Below are 25,802 nucleotides of genomic sequence, written 5' to 3' on the forward strand. Positions count from 1 at the left end.
GATCTCTGTAGAAAAATCCTGATCATTAACTGAATATTTTCCTGTTCAAAATGGACTAAAGAAGATCATGTTCTAAATAGACCGATGATAAAATGAGAAACAATCTATTTGGAAATGACCTCCTTAAAAACACTCCATATCTTTATGTGAAAACCTCTTCTTTGGATCTCAGCCCATTGAGGATTGGTCCAAGGCCTTGTTAAGGCCTAATCTCTTGTTGGGTATTACAAAAAGTATAGGGATGAAATTTCAAATCTGTGCACTGGTCACCTTGGACCAGATTTGGCTGGTCAAGAACAAAACGGTGCATTAAGGGTATATTATATCCAGCCTGAACCATCCAATTCCTTGAAGCTCATTTTATCATCTGTTAAGGCCCATTTGAGGGATTCTCTTCCTGGGCCCATTTGTTTCTCACTGTGTGTTTGAAAGCATTTACGCTCATATTATTATTAGAATTAGGAGTGGCAAAGACCTCATTTTATAACCCTTTTTTCATCATTGAATATGAAAAAAAAAAAGGAAAAAAAAACACACACTCACATAACTAAGCCATCAAATCGACTATATTTCAAATAATTATGGTCAAAGATCATCATATATTTTACATGGGTCTCCTTTCCCAACTTGTATTTAGTTCCGATATTGCAAATAATAGAGAAAGCATTACCATGACCTATCCTATCCTTCAAGTGGCAGAACAATTGAACAAACACATTGCACTATCAACATATTTGCATTAGTTTTCAGGCATCAAATCAAATCATCAAGTAGTTAACGATAAAAAAAATAATAATAATAATTCAATCTAAAAGGTGGGTACCATATTGCTACTATTCATATCACTATTTGCCTAGCCAATAATAGAGAAATTGTAATTAATCTCATTAAATTGGGACCCTAAATTGCAGTTGAAGCCTCAAGCCTCAAACCTCGAATTTGAATTGCTTTATAATGCTGGGCTTCGGCCCAACATTGGTGTTTTCTTTTTGGTGGACGGCTTGAAATTAATGCACACCAAAGAGATGGCAGACATAGGTTGGTTGATTTTATTATTTTAATGCATATAAAATTAGAAACTACCTGGTCAAAAATAAAATTAATTGATAGTATAAGTGCATGCATGTAATAGGGTTTCGACAAAGTTGTTACCTGGAAATTATTGTCTTTCTATATATATATAGTTTATCGTACGTACGTTCACGGTCCAATTACCATACCACGTGACGTCAATATTGTCGGGCAGTATAATGTTCTTAATTTTCTTTAGCCCAGAACTGGATGCATGATGATGATAATGAGGTCCGACAAGGATGTATGTAGGGTTTGTCCACGTTTTACAACATCATGATCTCATGGCTCCCACAAAACAGAAATCGCTAAAAGGATTTAGAAAGAATTAGAATCCATACACGTGTTTGATCATCATCATCATCATCATCAATCAATCCGATCGAACAGCTAGCAAGCTAGCACGTGTTAGCTAGATCAGCCAATTAGTTTGGCAGAATTCTCGTCCGTTTACGTACGTGCTTTTGGATCTTATCTTATTGTACTCGAAATGTCAGGTTTAGGTGCCAAGAATTCATTGGAAGAGATGGCATCATGACCTTACTGATGTAAAAGTTAATAATAACGTTGTTTGGTAAGTTTGAAGCCACCCGTGCTTTATAAATTAAAGATAGAATGAGAGATAGAAAGAGAACAGGTTCAGTGCATTGCCATGCAAAATATAGCAAAGACAAAGGGAGCAGGAAACAAGAAAGTACGTAGCCATAGAAGGAAATGAATCTATGATCCAAATTATAGGTGCCATGAATATATATATATATTTTTTTCTATATTTTTCTATATGAGGAACTTTAATTTCTCCTGAAAACCACCACGGACTTATATATAATAAAGTTAAACAAGGATAAGCTTTACCATTCTTATCCAACGTACGAGTCCATTCAATCATTCATGACTCATGAGACAGTCCCAATGGGATATTTATTTATTTATCTTGAATATATTGGAAACTAAACTAGTGAAAGAGAGAAAAAGATAAAGGTAATTAAATTTCCTCTATCCTAAAACATAAAAGATATAAAAACTTCTCCAATTCTTACTCTTGCACGCTTTTTTTTTTTTTTTTTTTTTTTTGAGGGTTATATTTTTACAAATTATTTAGCCCCACAAACCTTACTTACTTTCAACACATGAATAGAGAATATCTAAGTTATCTAACACATAAATCTCACTTTCTTACTTCTTAGCCACAAGCTAGTGCCCTTAAATAACACGGTTATCTAAATGAATTAAATAACCATTTAATTTCTATGTACCAGAAGCTAGCTTAATTAATACACATGTAGACATACACAAATATTTTTCTTGCCATTTTAAAAATAATAATAATAATAATAATAATTTTAAAGAAAAAATCAAGCTTCCTTGAATTATTATTATTAGAAAGAGAGCAGCATAGAAAGAGCATAGTAGAGTGGGGGGAGGGAGTCATAACTCCCTCCTCCCCGCCTCCTTTCTCTTTCCCACTTTTCCCTCCATTTTCCCACCTCTACCATAGATCAATCAAGGTGCGTATGTCAATGGTCCTCAGAATGGTTTTTAGTGGCGTGTGGCTAGTTGGTGGTGGCGTGTGGAACGCGTGAGGGCATGTGTTGGGTTTTTGTTAATTTTTTTCACTTTTTATATCACATCAACATCAAAATATTCTAACTTTTTTACTTTGTATATCACATCATTCATTTTTTTTTATTATTATTCAAATAAAAAAATCACTACAAAATAAATTTTTTTCACTTTTTCATACCACTTTTTCACTTTTTTATATCAAACATTCTTACTTTTTTTAACATCAATCTACATCAACTACAGTGTCTAGACCAACTCATTTACCAAACACCACCGATTCATGATCCATGAAAAACTATATATGTTCAATTTTAAAGACATCTATCTATCTTAAGTCAATTTTTATATTAACCCTTTAACAAAATTATTTGTTTATTGCTATTTATATATTTAATAAAGAACCTTGGTAGTCCACGAAAAGCATAAAAAGAATATACTCTTTTCTCTTTGAGAAATGACTAAACTTAATTAGCAAGATTGATTAGGTAATTCCAAAAAAAGAAAAAAAGAAAAAAAGAGATTGATTAGGTATTGGAGCTCAACAGCAATCGTGAAGGATACGATCGAATATGAATACGGGTTTCCGAAAGAGACTTTTCTTACGTAATACAAATGTGGGTCCCAGAATGACGCATTCAAAAACCCAAGTGGGGTCCACGCGCAACGTTTCGATCCTCGGGGGCCTCGGCCCCACCTACACCTGCCTAACTTTGTCGTCCAAGTTCGGTTAGGGCCCAGGCTAATTCCACCTCCTACCAATTTTATAAATTCTGATCACAAAAGCTGTTTCTATAAAGGGATGTCATACGGCCACAATTTAAATTTAATTTTGGTGTAACTTTTAGTCTAAATTTTTCTCTCTCTAGTGTAAGGCCCTCTCTTCTCTACATGCAATTTTTTTAAAAAAAAATTAAGAGAAAAATTGGGCCAAAGTTGAGTTTAAATTGTGTCTTTATCATTTTTCTTTACAAATAGGTATGAAAAAATTGTTTAAATATAAATAAATAAATTTTTAAGAGATATATGATAATTTTATAGATTGAATTTAAATAATTTTTTAAAGCTAATTTATAAGAAAAAAAATAAGAATTTATCCATTTGGATATGTTTGTTAATGTCTTTTAAAATATATATATAAAAAAAAAAAATTTGAAAAAGTGTTTGACATGACATAATTTGGAATTGTGTTCGAGAAATAGAGATTTTAAGTCAAAAAAAGTTTTTGGGCAAAAACTTCATTTTTAAGCTTTTGCCAAAAGTACGTTTTTGTCATTTTTAGGCTTTTCAGACTCTTAAAAGTGCTTTTAATTTTTTTTACCAAACAAATGTTTTTTTTTCCTTCAAACGAACTTTTTGAGTGTTAAAAGCACTTTTAAACCCCTCAAACTCAATCCCAAACAGGTCATAAGGACAAAGTCTTCCTTCAAACTGTGTTGAAGGAATTTCCTTCAACTTTAGTATATAAAAGTGACATGTATCAATTTTTTTAATAACATGTGAGATGCACATGAGTTTTTAATAAAATTTATTTCAATTTTGTCCATGCTATTAAAAAAAACATGTGTATCTCACATGTTAAGGGACATATGTCACTTTTATAGATTAGGTTGAAGGAAATTCCTCCAATCCAGTTTGGAGGAAAACTTTGTCCACATAATAATAAAAATAGTTTTAAGTATTTTGTGTTTTAGATTTTTATTGTTTTTGTTTTGAAATCCGAAAAAGAAAAGAAAAAAGTATTATCAAACAAAGGTTAATGTCATCTTCCTTGCCCGTTGATTGATCCCAACGTGGAATCATTCCGTGTCAACAAAAAAAAAAAAATTATGATTTATGGATAGCATTTTCAATAACTTTGATAGATGGGTACCCCCTAAACTAGTGAACTAGGTTAGAATGGTCTCCTGATTTTAGTCTTGAGTTCATTTAATATATAGGTTGTAACATCTCATGGTTGTGACACATAATTATTGAGATTACTATACATTATATCATACCCACATGAAAATGTCACGCGCAAACCTTTGATAAGTAACCATGCATACATCTATTCATTCTTTACACACATTATAGAATTTCTTCAAAATTCTCATAATCCTTGTTATATTCCATTTATCTCAATAATTTTCGTTGATAAAAACTAATAAATTAAATTATTTAACAATTATAATTTAATATTAATTGTCATAAATCATTTTCCATCCGTGCTTGTAGATTCAATTGCGTGAGTATCATATATATGACTTATAGCACACTAGTACCCCTAATTTAGATGCTTTACTAGGTTGGCCTAGTTTTTCCAACCTACACCTAAATCAATTAAAAGATAAAACAATCTATTTGTCCGTACTGTAATTGTTTCCACAAATTAAGGCTTATTCAATTGTTGGACCACACTATAAGACATGATCATTTGAATAAGTATAACAATCGAAACATGAACAAAGTTTTTTGTTTTTCTGTTTTTCTTTGACAAGCTCAAATCTTTTAACTAAATAGGACTATATTTCTTTTTCTTTTTAAAATTTTTTATAGATATTATCGGTACTTCTAAAAGAATTGCAAATCTCACTTCCCTTAAAGATGATTACCACTCCTATTTTATGGAAACAATTTTTATGAACTTACTTCTCACAAACACCTTTTATTTTACGGAAAAATAAAATTTCAATTTTACATCTTTCAATGCAGGGGAGCCTAGTTCACGCGGCTATCCAGAATAGAGTGATTGCTTGCACGACCACCCCAAACAAAGATGAGGCCACCTTCAAATTGAGGATGCCATTCTATCACCACGCAGTAATTTTTTAAATGTTCTTTACTCTTATTTATTAAGCTAAAATATTGACTTAGGCATCGAAGTGCTTCACTATCAGCACACCCAACGAGGTCATTCAGGGTTGTTTTCTTCTTATTGTAGGTTTTGTTGGCTTGAAATACGGTGTCCAACTATCTTATTCTTCAACCTTCATTAATTTCTTAATTCAATTCTGTGACCCGTATGCCTTGATTATCGCTATCCGTTTTTAAGGGTGAGGGTTGACTCTACAATGAGAATCCCTAAATTTAACTGTTAATATATATATATAGAAAGAGAGAGAGAGAGAGAGAGAGAGAGAGAGCTTGTAACAAAAACACTCCTCAAACAATAGTGGACAAAAATTCACTCTACACCTAGGAATCTAGGATAGAGAACACTTGTAACATATCAACTAATTATAGTACGGACAAACATTCACTCTTTTATATCAAAGGTATACAGCTAGGGAGATATTGTTCCAAACTTATATGAACTTTCTTTTCCCTTTCTCATTAAGGGACAAAGAATAACTTCAAATTTCATTTGTAATAAATAGGAAGGATAATTTCATAGTAATTAATTGTTACAGTTTACGGGCTCTTTGACATGGTTATTTCCCTAAAAAAGAAGGAAAAATGTGACAGACTTTTGTAGAGTCTACGAGCCCCGACATAGTTGAAAGTTGAATGTATAAATTAAAACTTTGGAGAGAAAAACTCTGTTCATAAGATACGATTCTCCATCATGCAAAGCTTTAGCTTTGTTGAATAATTCGCCAACTTTGGGATCTCTTATTACATTGCAATATAAATTAGAAACTTCACAGCACTTGCTCCAAATTATTTGTGTCTGAATGCTTGGATGATAAGCTTTAAGGCATCCAGCACATCACATAAAAAAGTTTACTTTGTTGACTTTCTACACCTCTTTTGGTGCCAAATTACCCTTGATTGGATGAAAGAGAATCTCATATACCCAATGGCCCATTAAGCATTGGAAAAAGGCTGTCCTGCAAGTGTTTTTGGATATAACACACCTCTGTGCAAAATCACCTTTTTTCTATTTTGATGAAAAGGTTAAATCATATTTATAAAAACGACCGCAAAAATTCAGATAATTCCTCTTGAATTGGAGCGCTTATTTCCTTTGTTATCTCAAATACTCCCGACTCTATCTCAATATCTTCCCTTTGAAAAGTTAGAAAAGTTAATAGAAGTACAAATTTTTGTGTCTATTGGGCTGCGACTAGATCTTTTTCTGGCTGCAATTTCTAATACCCTTTCCCTCCCATCTCGGTTCTATTATTAGTGTGAATGATCCTCTTGCTTTATTGTCGTACTCTTAGTTATTTCTTTGTTTTTCTTGTTGTGTTGTGTTGTTTGCTTTGTTTTGTTGTACTCGCAAAAAAAAAAAAAAACAAAAAGATTAGTCTAGGATTCAAACTAATACTTGAGCGTTTGACATGATTAATTAAATGAGTCGTGTCCGTTTCATTTCATATAATCGTATATTCCTGACTCAATATAACATGAATCCGACTAACGAACCCGAATTGCCGCCCAAGTCAAACTTCATACATTGTTAGGTACCCTATAATAATTACATATTATATCAGTTTGAAATTTGTAAACTCTTTAGCTTTCAATTTTTATTTTATTTTTTAAATTTTTTTTTAAAGGCTACTAATATAACAAGTGAAAAAAGAATCATCAAGTAATCAGCCAAAGAAAATGTAGTCATTGGATCTGTTTTGTGAAAACTGAAATGGCCCTTCTGATTTGCAGTGCTTTGTTTATTAATTCACATATAGAACTTTGGGTTGGCGGCCTAACAAAGTGAACATCAATTTAAATTAAAAATGGCTTTATTTTTTCTATTTCTTTTTTTTTTTTTTTGGGTAGGAATTAAAGCATTTTTTACAAATAAAGTGAAAATAAGCAATTAGTATATTAATTCTAAGTCAATAATTTTGTATACAAGCAAACTTACATTTATAAAGCTATCAGTTGAATGCTGATGAACTTAATTTTTCAATATACATGCATTTTCTTTACAAACTAATCTGCATGCAGAAAATCTTTATACAGCACCACAAATATTTAACAACTAATAATTCCCTGAAAACCCTTTTCCAGTTGTCCTTTCTCATCCTCCATAAGCATTCTTCCATCTTCAAAGTTAATAATTCCATAGACAATCAATGTCAACTGGCCCAGCACAACTTGATGGCTCTTGATCCTCAAAAGACCTTTGAGCCATGTCATGGTTGGATACCACTGAAGAGATATCGGTGCTAAAGGCAGTTTCAGGGGAGAACTCTGCTTTTGTACTCTGTTCCATGCTTGGAGCCTGATGTTCAAGCAGAATCCTCAATATGGACTCTTGGTGCATTAAAGCAGAATCTGGGTAGTGCAAATTTCCCATGTTTGGAGCAGAGGAAATATACGCTGGGTTTGAGGAAGATGAGGCAGCTACTAGATGAGAGTTGAAGCTATCAACCATGTCTTTGTTGGTCTTCTGGTCCTCCATTGGATCGGAGAAGCAGGTCACGTGAGGCGACATCTCCCGAACACGTGTTCTTGTTTCGCTGTTGTATGAAGAAGACTCCATTAATGGAGGCAACAGTGAAGGACGTGATTCGTTGGCATAGGAGCCTAAGGCCACCAACCCAGAAATGTGGGTTTTCTTCCCAGCTGAGATTTTCTTAAAAATTCTAGATATTACCCACTCGTTCTGAAAGATAAACAAAGATTAAAAAATAAATAAAAAAAATTCAAGAAAACAACATAGAATAATAGGAGAAAATAGATAACAACAAAGCAAACAGAGCAAGAGCTTTACCTTGGCTGTTTTGGGGAGATTGTATGCAGAATATTTCCCCTCTAATCTATATTCATGCATGACCCAACCGGTTTTTTCTCCTTTGGGAGCCCTCCCCTTGTAGAAAACAAGAGTTTTCTTCATTCCTACCAGTTCTCTCCCCCTAAATATTTCCTTGTCTTTCCCTGTGGCTTTCCAATATCCAGCATCAGTAGCTCTGTTTGTTCTTAAACCAGTTGGGTACTTTCTGTCTCTGACACAGAAGAAATACCATTCCTTTTCACCCATTTTAGCCCTCCCTTCATTGGACAAGAAAAAAGGTTGAAATTAGATCAAAATTTCAGCATATAGCCAGCTAACCATATGAAAATCAAAATACAAAGAGAAACAGAGGAAAGCAGAGAGAATATCTGATTCAGGAAACTCACATGGCAAATCCCAAGGCTCACACTTATTGAGGTCGACCTCGCCGATTGCTATAGCAGAGAAGTTGGTGTCAAGAACCTTTGGGGATAGGTAGTGAGTTATAAGTTCTTCATCTGTCGGGTGAAATCGAAAACCTGGTGGCAATTCTAATTGACCATCTTCATTTCTAAGCCTAGAAACGTTCTCCATTCCTCCAAATCCCCTGTAAAACCCTCTGTTTTCAGAAATCAAACCTGAAATTTTTCTCTAAATCCTCAATGGGTTTTCACAAAGAGAAAAAAGCCAACCTACAGAACCAAGTCTTTTGCAAACCCAGGCCTGATGTATATCTATAATTTCTCAATGAATTCCTACTAAAAATCCCTAATTTTCTGTATTCAGAGGAAAACAGGGGAAACCAACCCAACAAGAATACAAAGAGAGATATACTGTTAGAGAAGAGAAGGGAAACTGAGAAGGTTTCAGATACAATATGAACGTAATTTCAGAACTGAAGACAAGAAAGGAGGGCTATGAGCGATTGAAATGTTTAAGAAAAGAAACTCTGTTTTAAGAAGCAGGACCCCTTAAGTAGTGGTTTTTGGAGAGAAAGAAGCGTGGCTTGTAAGAAAACTTGAAGGGTAGTTTCAGGGATGTCAGCTACTAACGTTTGGGTAATAATTGTCTTTTTCAATTTGACCGGCAACCACTCACCTCCACACCCTGCAAGTAAAGGTGATAACGGATAACAAATGCTTTTGTACTTTAATCAATTCAAGCAATTATCTTTACCTGTAATTATAGTTAAAAACAGGAAAAATATAAAAAAGCTTCATAAACTATCAGCCGTTTTCGATTGAGCTCCTTAATATTTTAAAAGTGATAAAGTAGCCTTCCAAACTACTAAATTATTACATTTTGGCCACTCTGTTAGTCAAAACCGTCAGTTTGGACAGAAATTCAAAACGACGTCGTTTTGTTGGGAGCTACTTTATCACTTTCTGAACATTAGAGAGCTAAAATGAAAACGGCTAATAGTTTAGGGGGCTTTTTATATTTTTCCCAAAACATTTTTTTTTATAAAAGGGCATTGTAGTAACTTACTCATAACAAAACAACGTCGTTTTGCAGTTTCCGTCCAAATTGACGGTTTTGACTAAAGGAGTGGCCAAAATGCAATAGTTTGAAAGTTTGGGGGCTACTTTATTACTTTTGAAACATTGGGGGGCTAAATAAAAAACGGCTGGTAGTTTGAGGGGCTTTGTTATATTTTTTCCTTAAAAACAAATAAAAGAAAAAAGAAATCAAGAGAATGAAGTCACTACATATGGTGGTTGGTATCTTCTTAACCAAAGTTATCCTCTGTGCAATAAAAAGTTTGTTTGTGGGGGAGGTCAGAGGTGAAACCCCGACGCGTACAAGTTTTACTCGTTTTGGTGCAAAAAAGCCGCCTTTATGTTATCATAAACTGCAGAAGATCACAAAAGCGCACATCCCATCGATCAACAATCATCAAAAAGAAACTAAAAAATCATGTCAATTTCACCAAATTACCCCCAACCCCCACCATCTCATCCACTTGATTATATATTCCTTTGTATTTTTCGCAGGTTGCGAAACCCTTTGTAGCGATGCACCTTCCTTGATGAAGAGATATTATTAGGCTTGAGGTTTCTTTGGCAGTCTTTGTCTCTGGCTTCTGGGCCATGGGCAGACACGCCGGCACAATGATGATCACCGGCGACGGGGAGGGCCGGCAGGGCAATGGGCCTCCCAAAAATCTTGAAAAAAATAAGTTAACAGGATTTGAAAAAATAAAATAGTAAGCAATATTGGCCCCCCACTGAAAAAATCTTTATAAAAAAATAGTTCACCCTATATGGTCCTCACAAAAATCTTGGAAAAAACTAATATAATTCTATTAAAATTGTGTTGTTCTCATTTGTTTTAATAAGTAGTACTACTATAATAATTGTCTTGCTTTTATTTATTTTAGTTTATGGAATATATGTAGTCAATTTTTTTATTCTTATGATGTAGGAAGAAAACTCTTCTTAATTCTTGAGAATATATAAACTCATCAAGGAATACTGATTAGGATTTAAAGGATTGCCTTTAATTGAACTTTTGTTTGTCTAGGAAGGTGTGTTTGCCAAACCATTCTCATTTTTTTAAAAAAAAATAGTAACAAGAATTGATTGATGCGATATAAAATGCGAAAAGAGTTTTAAATTTTTTTGTGAGAAAAACAAAAAAAAAAAAGTGCCTAAAGCTGTTTGGCAATGAGAAAAAAAAGTTTGGCCTTTTTTTTTTTTTGAAAGAGAAAAATAAGAATGGATTGATGTTATATAAAGATGAGATGAGTTTTTAATTTTTTTGTGAGAAAAAAAAAATTGTTTGGTAATGTGAAAACAAAAAAAAAAAGTTTGACTTTTTTTTGGAGAAAAAAAAAGAGTGGATTGCCAAACAATCTTCCTTTGTAAATGGAATGGTTTATTTAATTTATATAGAACTATATATGCAGGGGTGGACCCAAGGTATAGGTCCCAAAATTTTCAAAAATTGTCTTAAAGTATGCATATTTATAAAGTTGTCCCCCCAAAATAATATTTGTGTCCCTCTTTAATTTTATTATTATTATTATTTTATTTTTTTTAAGTTTTGCCCTTTCTTCCAACATAAAATAATAATAATAATAATAAAAAAACCTTCAAATACCCCCATTTATTTAGTTTTCCTACATATTCAAAGGTACCTTTTTCTTGGACCCAATAACTCATATATGTTTAGTTTATCTTGCTATTTGTTTATACTATTGTATTTTTGTGATTCCATAAGATTAAATTTAAGACTTCTATGCTTTTATTTTATATAAACACGCACAAACATACATACATAGAGATTATATGTATCGATGTGCTTTTGTATTTATTTTGTATTAAAAAAAAAAAAATCATCCCTTCCACTCCATAAATCCTAATTCCGCCACTGGAACTATGTGTCATTTATGTCACTACTTATGCCTGAAGAAACAGTTTAGTTGAGATGTTAGACATTTTGCCACAGGAGAAAATGTCTTGTTTTTGGGTACTTATCAGTTGTTCAGTTTGTCGTGGCCGGGTGGCAAAAATTGCAGGCCACCTATTTCTTAGTCCTAACTTGTTTGTTTAATTATTGGTGAGTTTTCTCGGCTTCCAAGTCTCTCAACGTATAAAACTTTGTCTCCGCCGCTGCATGCGATGGATGACCTTGAACCCTTCGTAAATAAGAAAAAGTCAAACTGATTAATATAGCAGAGGAAATAGTTAGAGTGGTTTCCTATGGACTTTCTATGTGCATGGAAGAAAAAGCTAATTTGTGTTTTACTATATATTATCATCCAAAAGAAAATAAATAAAGTTGTTTTTGTAAAGTCTTAATCTAGGGGTTAATTAACCAATACAAGCCATGCCTTTTCTTGCTACCTATCGATCCAATTAAGTCAATTTTTGTAAACAATTGGCTTGTGCATCAAAGTCTCTAGCGAAGCTTCGATCAATCCATTAAAAGTAAGTATACCAAAACTTGAATTACACATAAGTACTTAAATCATTAATCCCCCCGTAATCTCGTTTTCACCAAAACTTGCTTGTCAAATGATCATCATTTCAACCCAACAACAAATTTTGTCCGCATCCGACCAGGGAAGAAGACAAAAGCAATGTGAAACTCACACCCTATGCTTTCAACTCCATCAAAGGCTTCAAGCCACGTATGGGGTACAAGTACACCTGCTTCATACCCACAAAGACGTACGTTTACACGTAATTCTTCTCTTGCTGCTTGTTTTACATGGGAAAATACATGTAATAAAATTACATGCTTTAATTTAGAAGAAAATTTTATTAGTTGAGTAATGATTGATCCTACGGAAGAGTGAGATAAGATTAATATATATTAAACAAATAGAGAGATAATAATTTCCCCTTAGATTAATCAAGTTTTTGGGGGAGAAGGTTATGAAAAGGAAATCAGATGACGACTTATTATAAATTTTTTAAAAAAAAAAAATAGTCATAGACTCATAGGATCATCTTTTTTGCCTAGATTAGTATGCAATAATTGAATATTGCTTTAAATAACGCTAAAGTAATCCTTTCCCTTTCAGGAAACAATATATAATTATGCACCCGCCAAGCGTGGCACTGCTAGCTATTTTGAGGAATTTCAATCGTCTTGGCAACCCTAATGATCCGACGGCCGAGGCTCACTCACACCGTCAGAGGTCAACACAGCAAACGAGAGGAATAGACAGTGCCGCCACTGCCGTCGGTGAGCCAAGAAAATCGGCCCACTTGGGAAGTTCTGATTGGGTGCGTGACAAAAGTTCGGCACCAAACAGTGTAAGTGGGTTTTGAACTTTTGACCCATTATAAGCTGAGCTGGCATGTGGGCCCTGCTTCCCGTGTTCCGACATGAGGCCGCCATTGGAGACAGAAACGTGTCCAAAATTGGTTCGTGGAAAAGTCTTACAAAAGTAAAAGAAGGAGAAATAGGGTTCGATCCATCATAATAAAAAATAAATAAAAAAATCATGCCACCCAATTAAAGACTAATCAACATTATTAACAACTGTCAGATATAACAGAACTTGACATTAGTATGTGAAACAAATAACTACAACCCATCAGGGCTTGGAAACAAATTTCATCAAAAAAATTTGTTCTTTTTTTCTTATTTTCTTTTTGGGTTTTCAATTCCATTAAAGAGCTGTCCTCAAGAGGTAGTTCAATCGGCTGAGACCACACTTAATGAAATCGAGTTCACTAGTTCGAATAATTTTTTTCCTCTTGTACGGACATGTCAAAAAAAAAATACATTGAAGAGCTTTGAGAGTAATGACTCTTTTAGTATCTTTTAGTTGTAGAAAATCTCAATTAGTCAATATTTATTAATTCTATTTTGGGGAATTAGGTACCGATTAATGGGTGCTCTAAAAGCTTTAGCTGCCAACAGATTAGTGCAACCTAAATAAATGATTTGGTTAAACATATTTAAGGCTGTGGAGCCTGAAGGAACATTATTAGAAGAAAAAAAAGGGATTTCATCATTAATGGGATGGTTAATTAACATCAAATTAGGGCGGACTCAAGCCGTAGGTGGATTAGGCGGCCGCCTAGGGTCCCAATTTAATTGGGCACGAAACCACAGCCGGCCCTAGGTTTTTTCCTAGAAAAAAACCTAGAAAGAAAAAACTAGACCTGTGGGAGAGGAGGGAGGGAATCAAATAATAATAAAGACATTATTAAATAAAATCTAATCTTAAACCTTCAGTTCTTGAAGGTAGAATTGAAGGTTGTGGGTGGATATTTTTTTGGCCTTGTGAGGAGCATTGAGCAACCAAAATTTTGGACAGTAAGAAATTTTGCATCCCAAAAAGCGAACAGAATTATTTTTAAATAAAAATATAATACTAATATTATTATATCCCACTTAAACTTTTCACCTTAAGCCTCAAAAAATATTGAGCCAGCCCTACATCAAACCGTTCGAAACTAGCATTGGGAAAAGTTTATCATATGCTTTTGGGCTGCTTGATTAAAAGTGGAAATAAATTATCATTGAAAAAAAAAAAAAAATCTTATCTTTGAGTTTGGAGAGCAAAGATGATGCAAATAAAGTGATTACTGTCCCTCAAAGGGTAGCTCAATTGGCTGTGAACTACGCCTCACGAAACGGAGGTCACTAGTTCGAATCCTCTTCCCCTTTCTTTATGTAGACATGTAAAAAAAAAAAAAAAAGAGTTGATTACCATATATATATATATATATATATATATATATATAAAACGTGTCCTTCGTCAGCACAAGGGGGTACAATGTGTCAAATCAATGCCACAAATATATATATTTTTTTAAAAAAAGTTGAAAATATAACTAGATAATGTTATCTCTTATCTCATGCTGTCGAAGTCAATGGAGAGATGTGTGTAGTGTGGTTTATCTCTTACATGTTTTTTAAAATATAGGTGAGAATGATACCTTTGTTTTTTAATACGTGTTAGTTTTATGGATTTTTTTTTTCAATCCAATTTGAAAGAAAATTTTGTCTCAAACTCTATTAATTCTATTAAAAAGTATGTGCTTCTAGCTCACATGTTTAAAGACACATTATAGTTTTATAAATTAGATTCAAAGAAATTTTTTCAACCCAATTTAGGGTGCATTTGACATTGCGATTTTATAGACAAAAAGTGCGATTTAAAACTAAATCGTAAAAAATAGTTTGTTTGAAATTGTATTTTGAAAAAATTGCGATTTGAATAACATAAAAAATTTACGTTTTTTTTTATTTTTTTGAAAATAAATAATTTTAAAGGATAAATTGCGACTTTAAAAGCCAAATTGTAATTTTGTCAAACACTATTTTTAAATATCATTTTTTTAAATTGCACTTTGTGAAGTTTCAAATTCAATCGGACTCTTATAAGAGGCAGAGAGAGAGAGAGAGACTGAAAGAAAGAACGAAAGAGTGAGAATGAAAAAGATTTAGAGAGATTAACCTGGATGCCGGCTGATTGGAGCTCCGGTGGAGGCTAAGCACTGCTACGTGAGAGACTAAGAGTGCGAGTCTAAGGGGAGAGGAGAGCACGAGTCTGAGATGACTCAGAGGAGAGTGCGAGTGTGTGAGATGTGCAATTTTAAAAAGTGGCAATTTCAAAAATGCAATTTTTAAAATCGTACTCCCAAACAGGCACTTAGAGAAAAACTGTATCGTTGCAATTGCGCCAACTTATTTAAAATTAATAAATTTATTCTGTAGGATGTCATGACACACATTTGTCCAAGAATTATAGACCACATAAGGTAGGAGTTGCAACCAACTACCGAATGATATGATAGAGAATCAAATCTTGGGGAGGGGGTAGATCCTGGTTGGTTGACTTGGTTTGTTGTTTAAACAAGGATCCTCCCTTATTCCTAATTTGTTTAAATAATATCTATAATTCCTTTTTTTAGTATTAATGTGAAGGGCATGGGCATGTTAAAATAGACCCTCCCGGCCATGGCTAGAGACTGTCCATTTAGATGATTGACCAAAATATTTAAGACATTTTCTGATGATGTTAGTTGTGATGTTAGAATCCCATTGATATCAAATCTACTTTTTAGGGTTCGTCAAAGATTGATGAACAAGTGTGCATATTGGCAGTCAAATTGCAAACATAATCCCCTTTGTTTATGGGAGACAATGGGGAAGCAGTCAAATTGGAAATCTAAGATTTTAAGAAACATACAATTAATGGGCCTTGCATGGCAATTGGGTTGGGCATCTAGTGGGTCACTTTGATAGAATATCAATTGTATTCATATTGGGCTAGTCAAAATAGCCGAAATTATTGTAACAAAAAAATAAATAGTCTCAACCGACTAACCGCTTTCTAAAAAATGATACACTTTTAAAATGTAACTAAACACATGCTTGGCAGTCGCCCGCCTAGTGATTTGGCAGCCTTGCGATGGCCCCGCCATATTACTATTGTGTGGTGACTAACACTAGACAACTACCACTATGAAGCTTCAACAACCTCTATTTCATTGATTTGTTTGGAAACACTTGTCAGTTTTTGGTTTTTAGGAAATACTTCTCAAAGCTTTAGTAAAGGAATTTTCTTTTGTAAACTCCACATCTAACACTTTTTTCAAATGTGGTTTAAACCAAAATAATTTTCAATTTTTACTTTTTTTCATAACTCTTTTCAAAACTCAAAACACTTCTCCAAACTTTTACTAGACCAATAGGTCTTATGAATAATGTTACATATTTACACACAAAATCAAAGAGAACATTTTCCGAAAGCAATTTATTACCGAACTTGATTTCTTGTTTGCTACACTTTTATCTTACCTTTAAAAATATAAGCAATGACTACATTTACCTTATATAATAATAAATGAGTTAATTGAGCAGCTCGTGTGTGAATTCGTTCGAAGAATAAATAAAATTTACAGCTCTACTCTCAATCATGTAGGAACATTTTAAACTTGAAATATGCGTAGTTGTAAAAACAAGGGTTTGTTTAGGTTTACGACTTCAAAACCTACGATTTTAAAAGTAGTAATTTTAAAACGTGCGATTTGTAAACCCGATTATAAAAATGACGTTAAGTATTTGATAAAATTGCAATTTGACTTTTAAAATTGTGCATTTTTTTTAAATACACGATATTGCATGCGATTCGAAAATGTAATTTTTTTTTTTTTTTTTTTACATTTTCAAATCACAATTTAAAATTAAAAAAAAAAAAAAAACGCACTTTCAAATAATAGAAGAAGAAAAAAAAAAAATTATGTAACTTCTTTTAAAATTGCATTTTTAATATGTAAAATCAAAGTAATAAACACACTCTTAGCAAAGTTAGCATGCATAATAAAACAAGAAATAGCACATTATGGTGATTCTCTTGTAATGTAATTCTTACTATTGAAACATGATTTTGAAATTTTTCAGAGTTCCTAATTTTTCATATTTATATCTAATTTTTATCACAAAACAAAAAAATAAAAAACAAAACAACACGATCCAACGGTCAAAATACATTTATTGTGTGCTTATGTTGGGCTCCCTCAACACACCTATTAATTGAATTACTTTGGTAAGTTATAATACCCTTAAATTGGAATAAATGTAGCATGGAACATTTAAACAGAGCTACGTGTAATGATCCGAAAGAGAACAAACGACAGGAGCGCCAACCGTCCCCAACGGTCGAGCCTATGGCAAAACTGCACCAACCTGCGAGGTCTGAAACAAGTCCATGCTTTTATGCTCGTCAACGGCTTCAACTCCAACCCCTTTGCTCTCAGAGAACTCATTTTCGCCAGCGCGATTGCTATTTCAGGTACCATAAGATATGCGCACCAACTGTTCGCTCATATTACCGAACCAGACATCTTCATGTGGAATACCATTATCAGAGGCTCCGCTCAGAGCCTCAACCCTTTAAACGCGATTTCTCTTTATACCCAGATGGAGAAGCGGCACGTAAAGCCTGATGACTTCACTTTTCCGTTCGTGCTCAAGGCCTGCACTAAGCTTTCTTGGGTGAAGATGGGGTTTGGGATTCATGGGAGGGTGGTGAAGTATGGGTTCGAATCGAATACTTTTCTGAGGAATACCCTTATTTATTTTCATGCTAATTGTGGGGATTTGAGTGTTGCGAGAACGCTTTTTGATGGGTCGGCGAAAAGGGATGTTGTACCTTGGTCAGCTTTGACAGCCGGGTATGCGAGGCGAGGGGAGCTGGGTCTTGCGAGGCAACTTTTTGATGAAATGCCGGATAAAGATTTGGTGTCTTGGAATGTGATGATAACGGGGTATGTGAAGCAAGGGCATATGGAGAGCGCGAGGAAACTCTTTGATGAGGTCCCAAAGAAAGATATCGTGACTTGGAATGCGATGATTGCAGGGTATGTGCTTTGCAGATCGCATGAGCAGGCATTGGAGATGTTTGAGGAGATGAGAAGTGTGGGAGAGAGGCCGGATGAGGTGACCATGTTGAGTCTGTTGTCTGCTTGTGCGGATTTGGGAGATTTAGATGTTGGGCAGAAGATACACTACAAAGTTTTGGAATTGTGTTCGGGAGATTTGAGCATTTTACTTGGGAATGCACTTATAGATATGTATGCCAAGTGTGGAAGTATTGAGAGAGCACTTGATGTGTTCCGGGGGATGAGAGAAAGAGATGTGTCTACTTGGAATTCAGTAATAGGAGGCTTGGCTTTCCATGGCCATGCTGAGGAATCAATCAATCTGTTTATCAAGATGAGGAGGTTGAAAATCAGGCCAAATGAGATAACTTTCGTTGGAGTCTTGGTTGCATGCAGTCATGCTGGAAAAGTTGAAGAGGGGCGAGGATACTTTAGTCTTATGACAAATGAGTACAAAATTGAGCCAAACATTAGGCATTGTGGGTGTATGGTGGACCTGCTAGGGCGAGCTGGGCAATTAAATGAAGCATTTGAGTTCATAGACTCGATGGAGATTGAACCCAATGCCATTGTTTGGAGGACTCTGCTTGGGGCATGCAGAACTCATGGAAATGTCGAGTTGGGACAGCGTGCAAATGAGCGGCTACTTGAAATGAGAAGGGACCAGAGTGGGGATTATGTTCTTCTATCTAACATATATGCTTCACGAGGTCAGTGGGATGGGGTTGAGAAGGTGAGAAAATTGATGGATGACAGTGGGGTGAGGAAAGAGCCTGGCTGTAGCCTAATTGAAGCTGATGACAGAGCTCTTATGCAGTTTTTATTTGATTCAAAGCCTAAGTTGAATTCGAGAAACCATATATCTTGTGTTTCAAATAGGTAAATACGTTATTCAGAAATAACCAAACAACAGTATTAACTGCATGTATCATGACATTTTTTCTTCTTTAAGCTGCTTTGGTATCCCGATTTATTCATCAATAGATCGACAAACCAGAAAGTTTTGGATTGGTTGCTGAGAGAACCCTTTGTTGGTTTCTAACTTTCTATACTCCTCTATGTCAACACATTATCTAAGTTTCAATTAATAAGAAGGAGGCTTCATTTTTCAGTATTTAATTATATGTGCATTGCTGCCAGAGGATTGCGTGGCTGCCATCCACGTCTGTCCTGTTTATGTACTCCGTCTCAAAATAGGTAATAACCTTTCCTTTTTCATTTGTCTCAAATTATATGGCACTTTTTGAAATAGAAATTCACACCTTTTCAATTTCTTATTTACCGTGACAATTAAAGTAAACAAGGTTCTTATCATAAGTCATGCTACCTTTAATGTATATATATATATATATATATGTGTGTGTGTGTGTGTGTGTGTGTGTGCATCTATACCATATATATATATATATATATATATATATATATATATATATGTGTGTGTGTGTGTGTATCTATACCATGAAAGAGGCCTTTGGTTTCCGTGGTTTGATGTACTGTTCTTCGTTGGATCAGAAGTTTACTTTGTACTGTTGAGCTTGTCTTTTTCCATTCGAAATATCTCTCTAATTCCATATAGTTATTATAAGATACAATGGTGCCATGTCACAACGTATAGTTATATCATTTTCTATTATCTCTTTTTCAAATGTTATCATCACCGAATGGTTAGTTAAACTAGGCTCTTGAACAAGTTAAACTAGGAACTTTAGGTGTTGTTTAATATTAAAAAATGGAAAGATCATATCCATCATGATCTTTGGACCACAGGTCCTAAGGAATCATTCTAACTACTACTCCCTTGGAAAGATAAATAAGACGAGGTTGGGATCTCCTGCAAAAATAACAAATATTTTAACTTTGCTTATCACGTGTAAAACCAGAAAATACATGGAATTTCAAGCCCAAATAAATTAAGTGGAATACAGGGCATTTAGCAAAGAAGAAACGTAAAAATCAACTGGATAAGACGAGTCATATTCATGATTTATACATGATTCACTCTTTGCACACACAAACAAACTGCAGACAACACACTTGCGTAATTGAAATGTATGATGATGATCTTAATTTGATCTATCAACGTCGAGAAAGGGCCACAGCTGATAAGAGGATTAGGAGTATAAACGCAACAACGCCTAGAAAGGATCCAATCAAAGAGCCAGAAGTGCGCTCGCAAAAGGAGTTGAACTGTTGACAGATGGCTAACCAATTTGCCTTTGCATTCCCCTTGTGCGCCAAGTACACGATAGATGCTGCTGCAGAAGCTCCCGCCGTCAAAAGGCCTAGCATTGCCTATAATATATAATAAACAAGAGTGAAAACTCTCAAATAAGAGAACTTTTCAACAAAACAATAAGGTTACCAAGTTAAGGTGGTATTTGAAGGAATCTGAAAAGACAACAATGATGCTGCAATCTTGAAGGATTTACCGTGTCAAGGAAAATGAAGAGAATCCTACTTCTTTCCGCACTGCTCCTCAGAATGTGGAAGATAGAAAGAGGGAGAGAAAGTAGGAGATAGGCGGATACAATGGAATTCGCAACCACAAAAAACCTGTTCCAATAGACACAAATATCAGTTAACACATGCAAAATGATCAAATATTGTTGGAAAAGATCATATTGTTTATAAATAGGAAGGCATACGTACGTAAACATTGGCAGATCATTGTACTCAGCCCTGAATCGAACGAACCGTGTGACAAAAGGAAGTGTTTCATTAGTTGTTGCCATGGCTATGGCACTCCCGATGGTACCAGGAATTGCAACTATTCTTATAATGAAGTCAAGGATGGACACCCCTCTGTTCAAGCCACCCCTTTTGGGAGAACTCTTCCCCACACCAAGCTCAATTGCATCTGCCTTCATTTTTGCTTGGAAAGGTCTACAACTTTCCAAGGAATTTGAGTTGATGATCAAACTTGAGTAATGTGCACTTATAGGAAGAGGAATGCAAAAGGGTATTTATATACATGCAATATTGCAAGCTCTTGCTATTCCACCAAGCAGAATTTTCAACTGGTAGTTAGGGTTGGTAGCTAGCTATCAAGACTACAGTGACTTGCAATTAAGTTGCAACCTCAATTAATCCAAAGGAAAATATTTTCTTCATCAAATCCATGCGTCATTCTCTGAGTTCACAGCTAGTTTTAGGGTTATTTTAAGGACTACCTGCCCATACTTGCTCTATCTTTTATGTATTTTAAGCTAAATATAAGGTCACCATGCACCTTTTCCAACTCCACCATAGGCATAGGCCCTTATCCTTAATTCCTTATCCTTCTACACCACACAGACATGCTAAGAAGCTTCCCATTATGGGGCAGTTAGACATCTAGGCACCAAAATCTTAGGAACATGTGGGAGGTTGAGTTGTTGTATAATTGTTGATGCATCTATAATGTATTTGAACCAATCCATTTTGATTTCACCCTCGTAACATGAGCAGAAAGGAGATAGAATAGAATACCTTCTGCTCTTGAAAAAACATTCAATGGGGAGATTATTTATATATTCCTCGTACTTTCCTATAAATTATAATGTTACAATGGTTAAGAGTTGTCGAGGAAAAGTAGTATAGTTTAATAAGATGCACAGAAAGGTCGACCAATGACTGGAGTCGTTGAATTGATGTTGTTGTTTTTTTTTTCCTTTCTTTTGGTAACAAACAGAGATGCAATGGGGAGAGAGAACAACATCATTAGTGATCTAACATGATGATAAAGATGTTGAGTTTAAATCCATTAAATATTCTATATAGTTTATTAAAATACTAATTAAATAATTAAATTCGTTATTTTTTATTTAATTAAACTTTTAGGACAACTAATATTTATATATTTTGACATGTCTACGCAAGGGAGAGATAGGGGATTCGAACTAATGACCTCCATTTCATAAAGCGTAATCTCTCACCGATTAAACTACCCCTTAGAGACAGGACAATTAATAATTGAATTGTAGTGTTTCCTAACAAAAATAAAAAGCATTCCCATTTAAGGTACATAGGCCGTTTGGTGAGGGGTAGTCCGGCTGGGGCTCAACTCTATTTCGTTTTCCCTCCTCCAAGACAACTCTGCAGATGGACTGGCCTTAATTCAGATGGGCTGGAGAGCTTGAGCCCAACTGGGAGACAGAAAAAGATCTGTCAAGCCTCCCGTTACAATCACGTAAATAGAAGGCCTAAACATGGGCTTGTTATGTTGAACAAGAACCCATGCTGATAAACTGATTAAAAAAGCTACCTTATATATATAGAGCCTAAATTCGAAACTATAAATAATAATTATAAAAAATATAAAATAAAATACCATGTTGTAAACAGAATACAGATAGACAATCTTCACCAAGTAAACATTAGAATTACAAAATTATAGCTCTCTGAATAAGCATTTCGACTCTAAATTTGTCTCCATATGATGTTGGAATCACAAGATATAATTTTTTAAATAAAACCAGTCCACTAAAAACAGGTAAATAAAAAAAAATTAAAAAAAAAAAAAAACCACCCTTAAAAATGCTGGAAATTGGTACTGGCTGTATCATGTGAAGTAAGGTTTATAAAGACATGACCCATGTGCTACAAGGTTTGAAATATCTACAAATATGAATATGGATAATGTTATCCTCATATAGATCTATTGGGTGAAGCTTTATCTGAATCTTGTGACTGATCTGCATTTGAATTCAATTGTATGGGATTTTGTCGAGATAGGATATCCTCGACAGTATTGGATAATAGTGGTCCCTTTCACAATTGGCGGAGACGATGAACATGCACCAGTACCGATATGGCAGCTTCTTTCCGCATTAGGGCAAAGATAAAGATGCATGGATGGATGATAAATAATACGTTAGATAAACATAAAAAATATCTGAACAGTTGAATCTTGTTGATTATATAATATATAATGAAGACTTCTTTGGAAGCCCCTTAAACATGACATGTGATGTGAGTCTTCCTAACGTATATTTACAAATTCAGTAATTGCTGAGAGTAGAATTAACTATCTTGTACTGAATTATTGCTAGGTCTGAGTTATTATAGGGCTTCAGGCTATATATATATATATATAAATATAGCAGTCACTATTACGCGAATATCAAATTTGAACTTATCTATTGCGAATGCTGCGTATTAAGATCCTTTGTAAATGAGAAATGCTAAGATATATATTATTTTTTAAAAATTAAGAAAAATATGGGTTAATTTACTAAAAAAAATAATAATGATATCTACATAAAACTTATAAAAAAAAAAATTAAAAAAAAACCCTTACTGTTTTTCATTGTAAATTTCATATATATAATAGAATTTAAAATGACTTTAATTCAAATTATTATTTTTTTGTATTAAACAGCTTAAAAATGCCATTTATTAAAAATTTGCTAGCAAATAATACTTAAAATTCAATTATTTCTTTCTTTTTTTTAACATGTGCACACAAATTTTTTTTAAAAAAAATTCCAACTAATAATTTTCGATTCGTAAGATTAAATAACCCCTTAAAAAAAAAAAAAATCGATTATTTCCTCAGCAGGCTATATTAGCAAGCAATTCGCCATGTTTTCCATGCAAAATATCCGTATTAAATCTAGAAAGAATTACAGTACCACATGACACAGCTACACGTGTACACAGTAACACGTATGCTGACGACAATTGAGAAAAATATATCCGCATTTAATATGGACATTCCTGTGAAATTAAATTGAGAAAAAGGCATTGAGATTTTTAAGCAAAGAAAGATCACATGGAAAGTCAGGCTCGATCTGGAAGATGGTGGAAATATCTGTTAAAAAAATAAAGATCCATCAAGGCTAATCTCATTTGCAATTAAAGCATAGTTTGTCAAAATCTGAAATATCTGTTAAAAAAATAAAGATCCATCAAGGCTAATCTCATTTGCAATTAAAGCATAGTTTGTCAAAATCTTCCAATTCCCATATTTTGAAGGATATTTTAATGCAGAATTAACTTAAATATATAGTGTGAATATATATATATATATATATATATATATAAAATATATATATATATTGTTCTTTCAGGCAGCCTGAAGCTGAGATATGGTGAGAAGCTAGCTGCAACCTGAACCTGACAACACACGCAGAAGAGCTACAATGGTTGGTTAGAAAAAGGAAACCCATCAAATGCAAAATCTGAAACGGCAGCATGTTCACTAACCTATTGATGAGCCACATGGATCCATCACCACCATCATAACCACTGAGATTATCATCATAAATCTAGCATGAGAAAAGGAGGCAGTTATATAGCCAGAGATGACTTGCCGATCAACCCTAATCATGAGCATGTATATATACATGTATATTATGATATCTAAGAGTTGCCGGCAAGTCATCCTTGGCTGCATTACATAACCTCATCTCCACATGCAAGACTTTAAGATGAAAACATTTTTCTTTCCCAAAGGAGAAAGGAAACCCTAGTGGGAAAAAGAGAAAACAGAACTCCCTTCCATCCCTTTGTTTTTACGAAAAGAGAAAGTAGAAACAGGCAGAGAGGAAATAGCCTATTGGACTGCAAACCCACTTGGCAGGGCTTCGACGAATGGTGTTTTGAAGCAACCAGACAACCTCTACAAGTTGTTTATAAAGATTGTCGGCATGGCAATCCAAAGCATTAAATGATGCCATCTAGTTGCTCAGAAGAAGAAGAGAGATAAAAAAAAGAACAGCTCTTAGCCTTTAGAGCTGTTCAATTTCTGTCCTTTTTTTAAAAAAATAATAATAATAAGAAGTAATTTCTGTCCTTTTAGAATGCAGTAGAAGGGAGAAAAAGAAATTACGAGGGTTTAATAATTTTGATGTGACATTGCATGGCTCCAAAAACCAAGAAAATTAAACCAAAAGATCCATCGCCATCAACCTCAGTTCTGCTTCTGCCCACCACCTTCATAGGGATCTCTAGGGATGGAAGTACCTTTCTTTTTAGTCTTTTAAGATATGGGCATAGCTTTTGACTTCAAACTTTTAGTAGAAGTAAATGGGGGGTGGGGGGAGGTGTACCATTCGGCTGAAGGGACTACTGAGTTAGGTGGCTAAATTTACTACATTTGGAGATAGACCAACATTTTTTTTTTTTTTGGAAAAGTAAATATACTCTCAAACTACCGGTCAGTGTTCCGCTAAACTAAGCAAAAGTCCTTTTGAACTATCAAAAAATATTGCAATATATTCTCTACCGTTGATCTAAATATCACAACACTACCTTTAATGAATGAACAAAAAAAAAAAAAAAACTGGTGATCCCTTGCATGGAACAGGTCGGGATCCCTAGTTGGGGAATTGCCCATAAAAAATGACTGAAATCTTAACTATTAAATTTCATCAAATGATTTATAGTTTGCCACATGTCAATTGAATTAAAAAATATTAAAATATTATTTAAAAAAATATAAAACAAAATAATAATAAAAAAAAATTATAAAAAAAGTATGAGGTGGTCGAAGCCACCCCCAATGTCCGGTTGGGGGTGGCCCCATGGCCAAACTCTTTTTTTTTTTTTCCTCTTTTGGGTTTAGCCCTAGGGGTGGCCGAACCACCCCCTAAGGCCAGAGCCACCCCCAACCGGCACTTAGGGGTGGCCAAGTCTCAGATGGGGTGGCCCATACTTTTTTTTATAACTTTTTATTTTTTTATTATTTT

General features: G+C 34.2%; 3 protein-coding genes and 1 long non-coding RNA gene across 4 annotated transcripts; 1 reads left to right on the forward strand and 3 right to left on the reverse strand.

Annotated features, from left to right (window-relative positions):
• Nucleotides 1-7,448: 7,448 nt before the first annotated feature.
• On the reverse strand, nt 7,449-9,308 carry LOC132181274 (NAC domain-containing protein 100-like). The gene is made up of 3 exons (XM_059594412.1): nt 8,686-9,308; nt 8,279-8,556; nt 7,449-8,170 (listed from the first exon to the last, which is right to left on the reverse strand). The coding sequence occupies exons 1-3, from the start codon at nt 8,870-8,872 to the stop codon at nt 7,616-7,618; spliced, it is 1,020 nt and encodes a 339-aa protein (XP_059450395.1). The 5' UTR covers nt 8,873-9,308; the 3' UTR covers nt 7,449-7,615.
• Nucleotides 9,309-17,354: 8,046 nt separating this feature from the next.
• On the forward strand, nt 17,355-19,251 carry LOC132182519 (pentatricopeptide repeat-containing protein At5g15300). The gene has a single exon (XM_059595786.1). The coding sequence runs from the start codon at nt 17,363-17,365 to the stop codon at nt 19,013-19,015; it is 1,653 nt and encodes a 550-aa protein (XP_059451769.1). The 5' UTR covers nt 17,355-17,362; the 3' UTR covers nt 19,016-19,251.
• Nucleotides 19,252-20,208: 957 nt separating this feature from the next.
• Nucleotides 20,209-21,039, reverse strand: LOC132180270 (casparian strip membrane protein 6). Its single transcript, XM_059593022.1, has 3 exons — nt 20,782-21,039; nt 20,562-20,685; nt 20,209-20,424 (listed from the first exon to the last, which is right to left on the reverse strand). Exons 1-3 carry the CDS (start codon nt 20,997-20,999, stop codon nt 20,209-20,211), a joined length of 558 nt encoding a protein of 185 aa, XP_059449005.1. The 5' UTR covers nt 21,000-21,039.
• Nucleotides 21,040-22,420: 1,381 nt separating this feature from the next.
• On the reverse strand, nt 22,421-24,709 carry LOC132182483 (uncharacterized). The gene is made up of 2 exons (XR_009440312.1): nt 24,319-24,709; nt 22,421-24,249 (listed from the first exon to the last, which is right to left on the reverse strand). It is a non-coding gene; the product is annotated as an uncharacterized LOC132182483 (long non-coding RNA).
• Nucleotides 24,710-25,802: the final 1,093 nt, after the last annotated feature.

Source organism: Corylus avellana, chromosome ca5 (assembly GCF_901000735.1).
Source record: "Corylus avellana chromosome ca5, CavTom2PMs-1.0".
Classification (NCBI taxonomy): domain Eukaryota; kingdom Viridiplantae; phylum Streptophyta; class Magnoliopsida; order Fagales; family Betulaceae; genus Corylus; species Corylus avellana.

Coding starts and splice junctions, on each gene's coding strand:
- LOC132180270 (XM_059593022.1), bottom strand. CDS start 20,999: ATGAAGGCAGATGCAATTGAGCTTGGTGTGGGGAAGAGTTCTCCCAAA. Junction 20,686..20,781: donor AATGATCTGCCAATGTTTAC/GTACGTATGCCT, acceptor CTATTGGAACAG/GTTTTTTGTGGTTGCGAATT. Junction 20,425..20,561: donor TCTTCATTTTCCTTGACACG/GTAAATCCTTCA, acceptor TATATATTATAG/GCAATGCTAGGCCTTTTGAC.
- LOC132181274 (XM_059594412.1), bottom strand. CDS start 8,872: ATGGAGAACGTTTCTAGGCTTAGAAATGAAGATGGTCAATTAGAATTG. Junction 8,557..8,685: donor TGAGCCTTGGGATTTGCCAT/GTGAGTTTCCTG, acceptor TGTCCAATGAAG/GGAGGGCTAAAATGGGTGAA. Junction 8,171..8,278: donor ATCTCCCCAAAACAGCCAAG/GTAAAGCTCTTG, acceptor TTTATCTTTCAG/AACGAGTGGGTAATATCTAG.
- LOC132182519 (XM_059595786.1), top strand. CDS start 17,363: ATGATCCGAAAGAGAACAAACGACAGGAGCGCCAACCGTCCCCAACGG.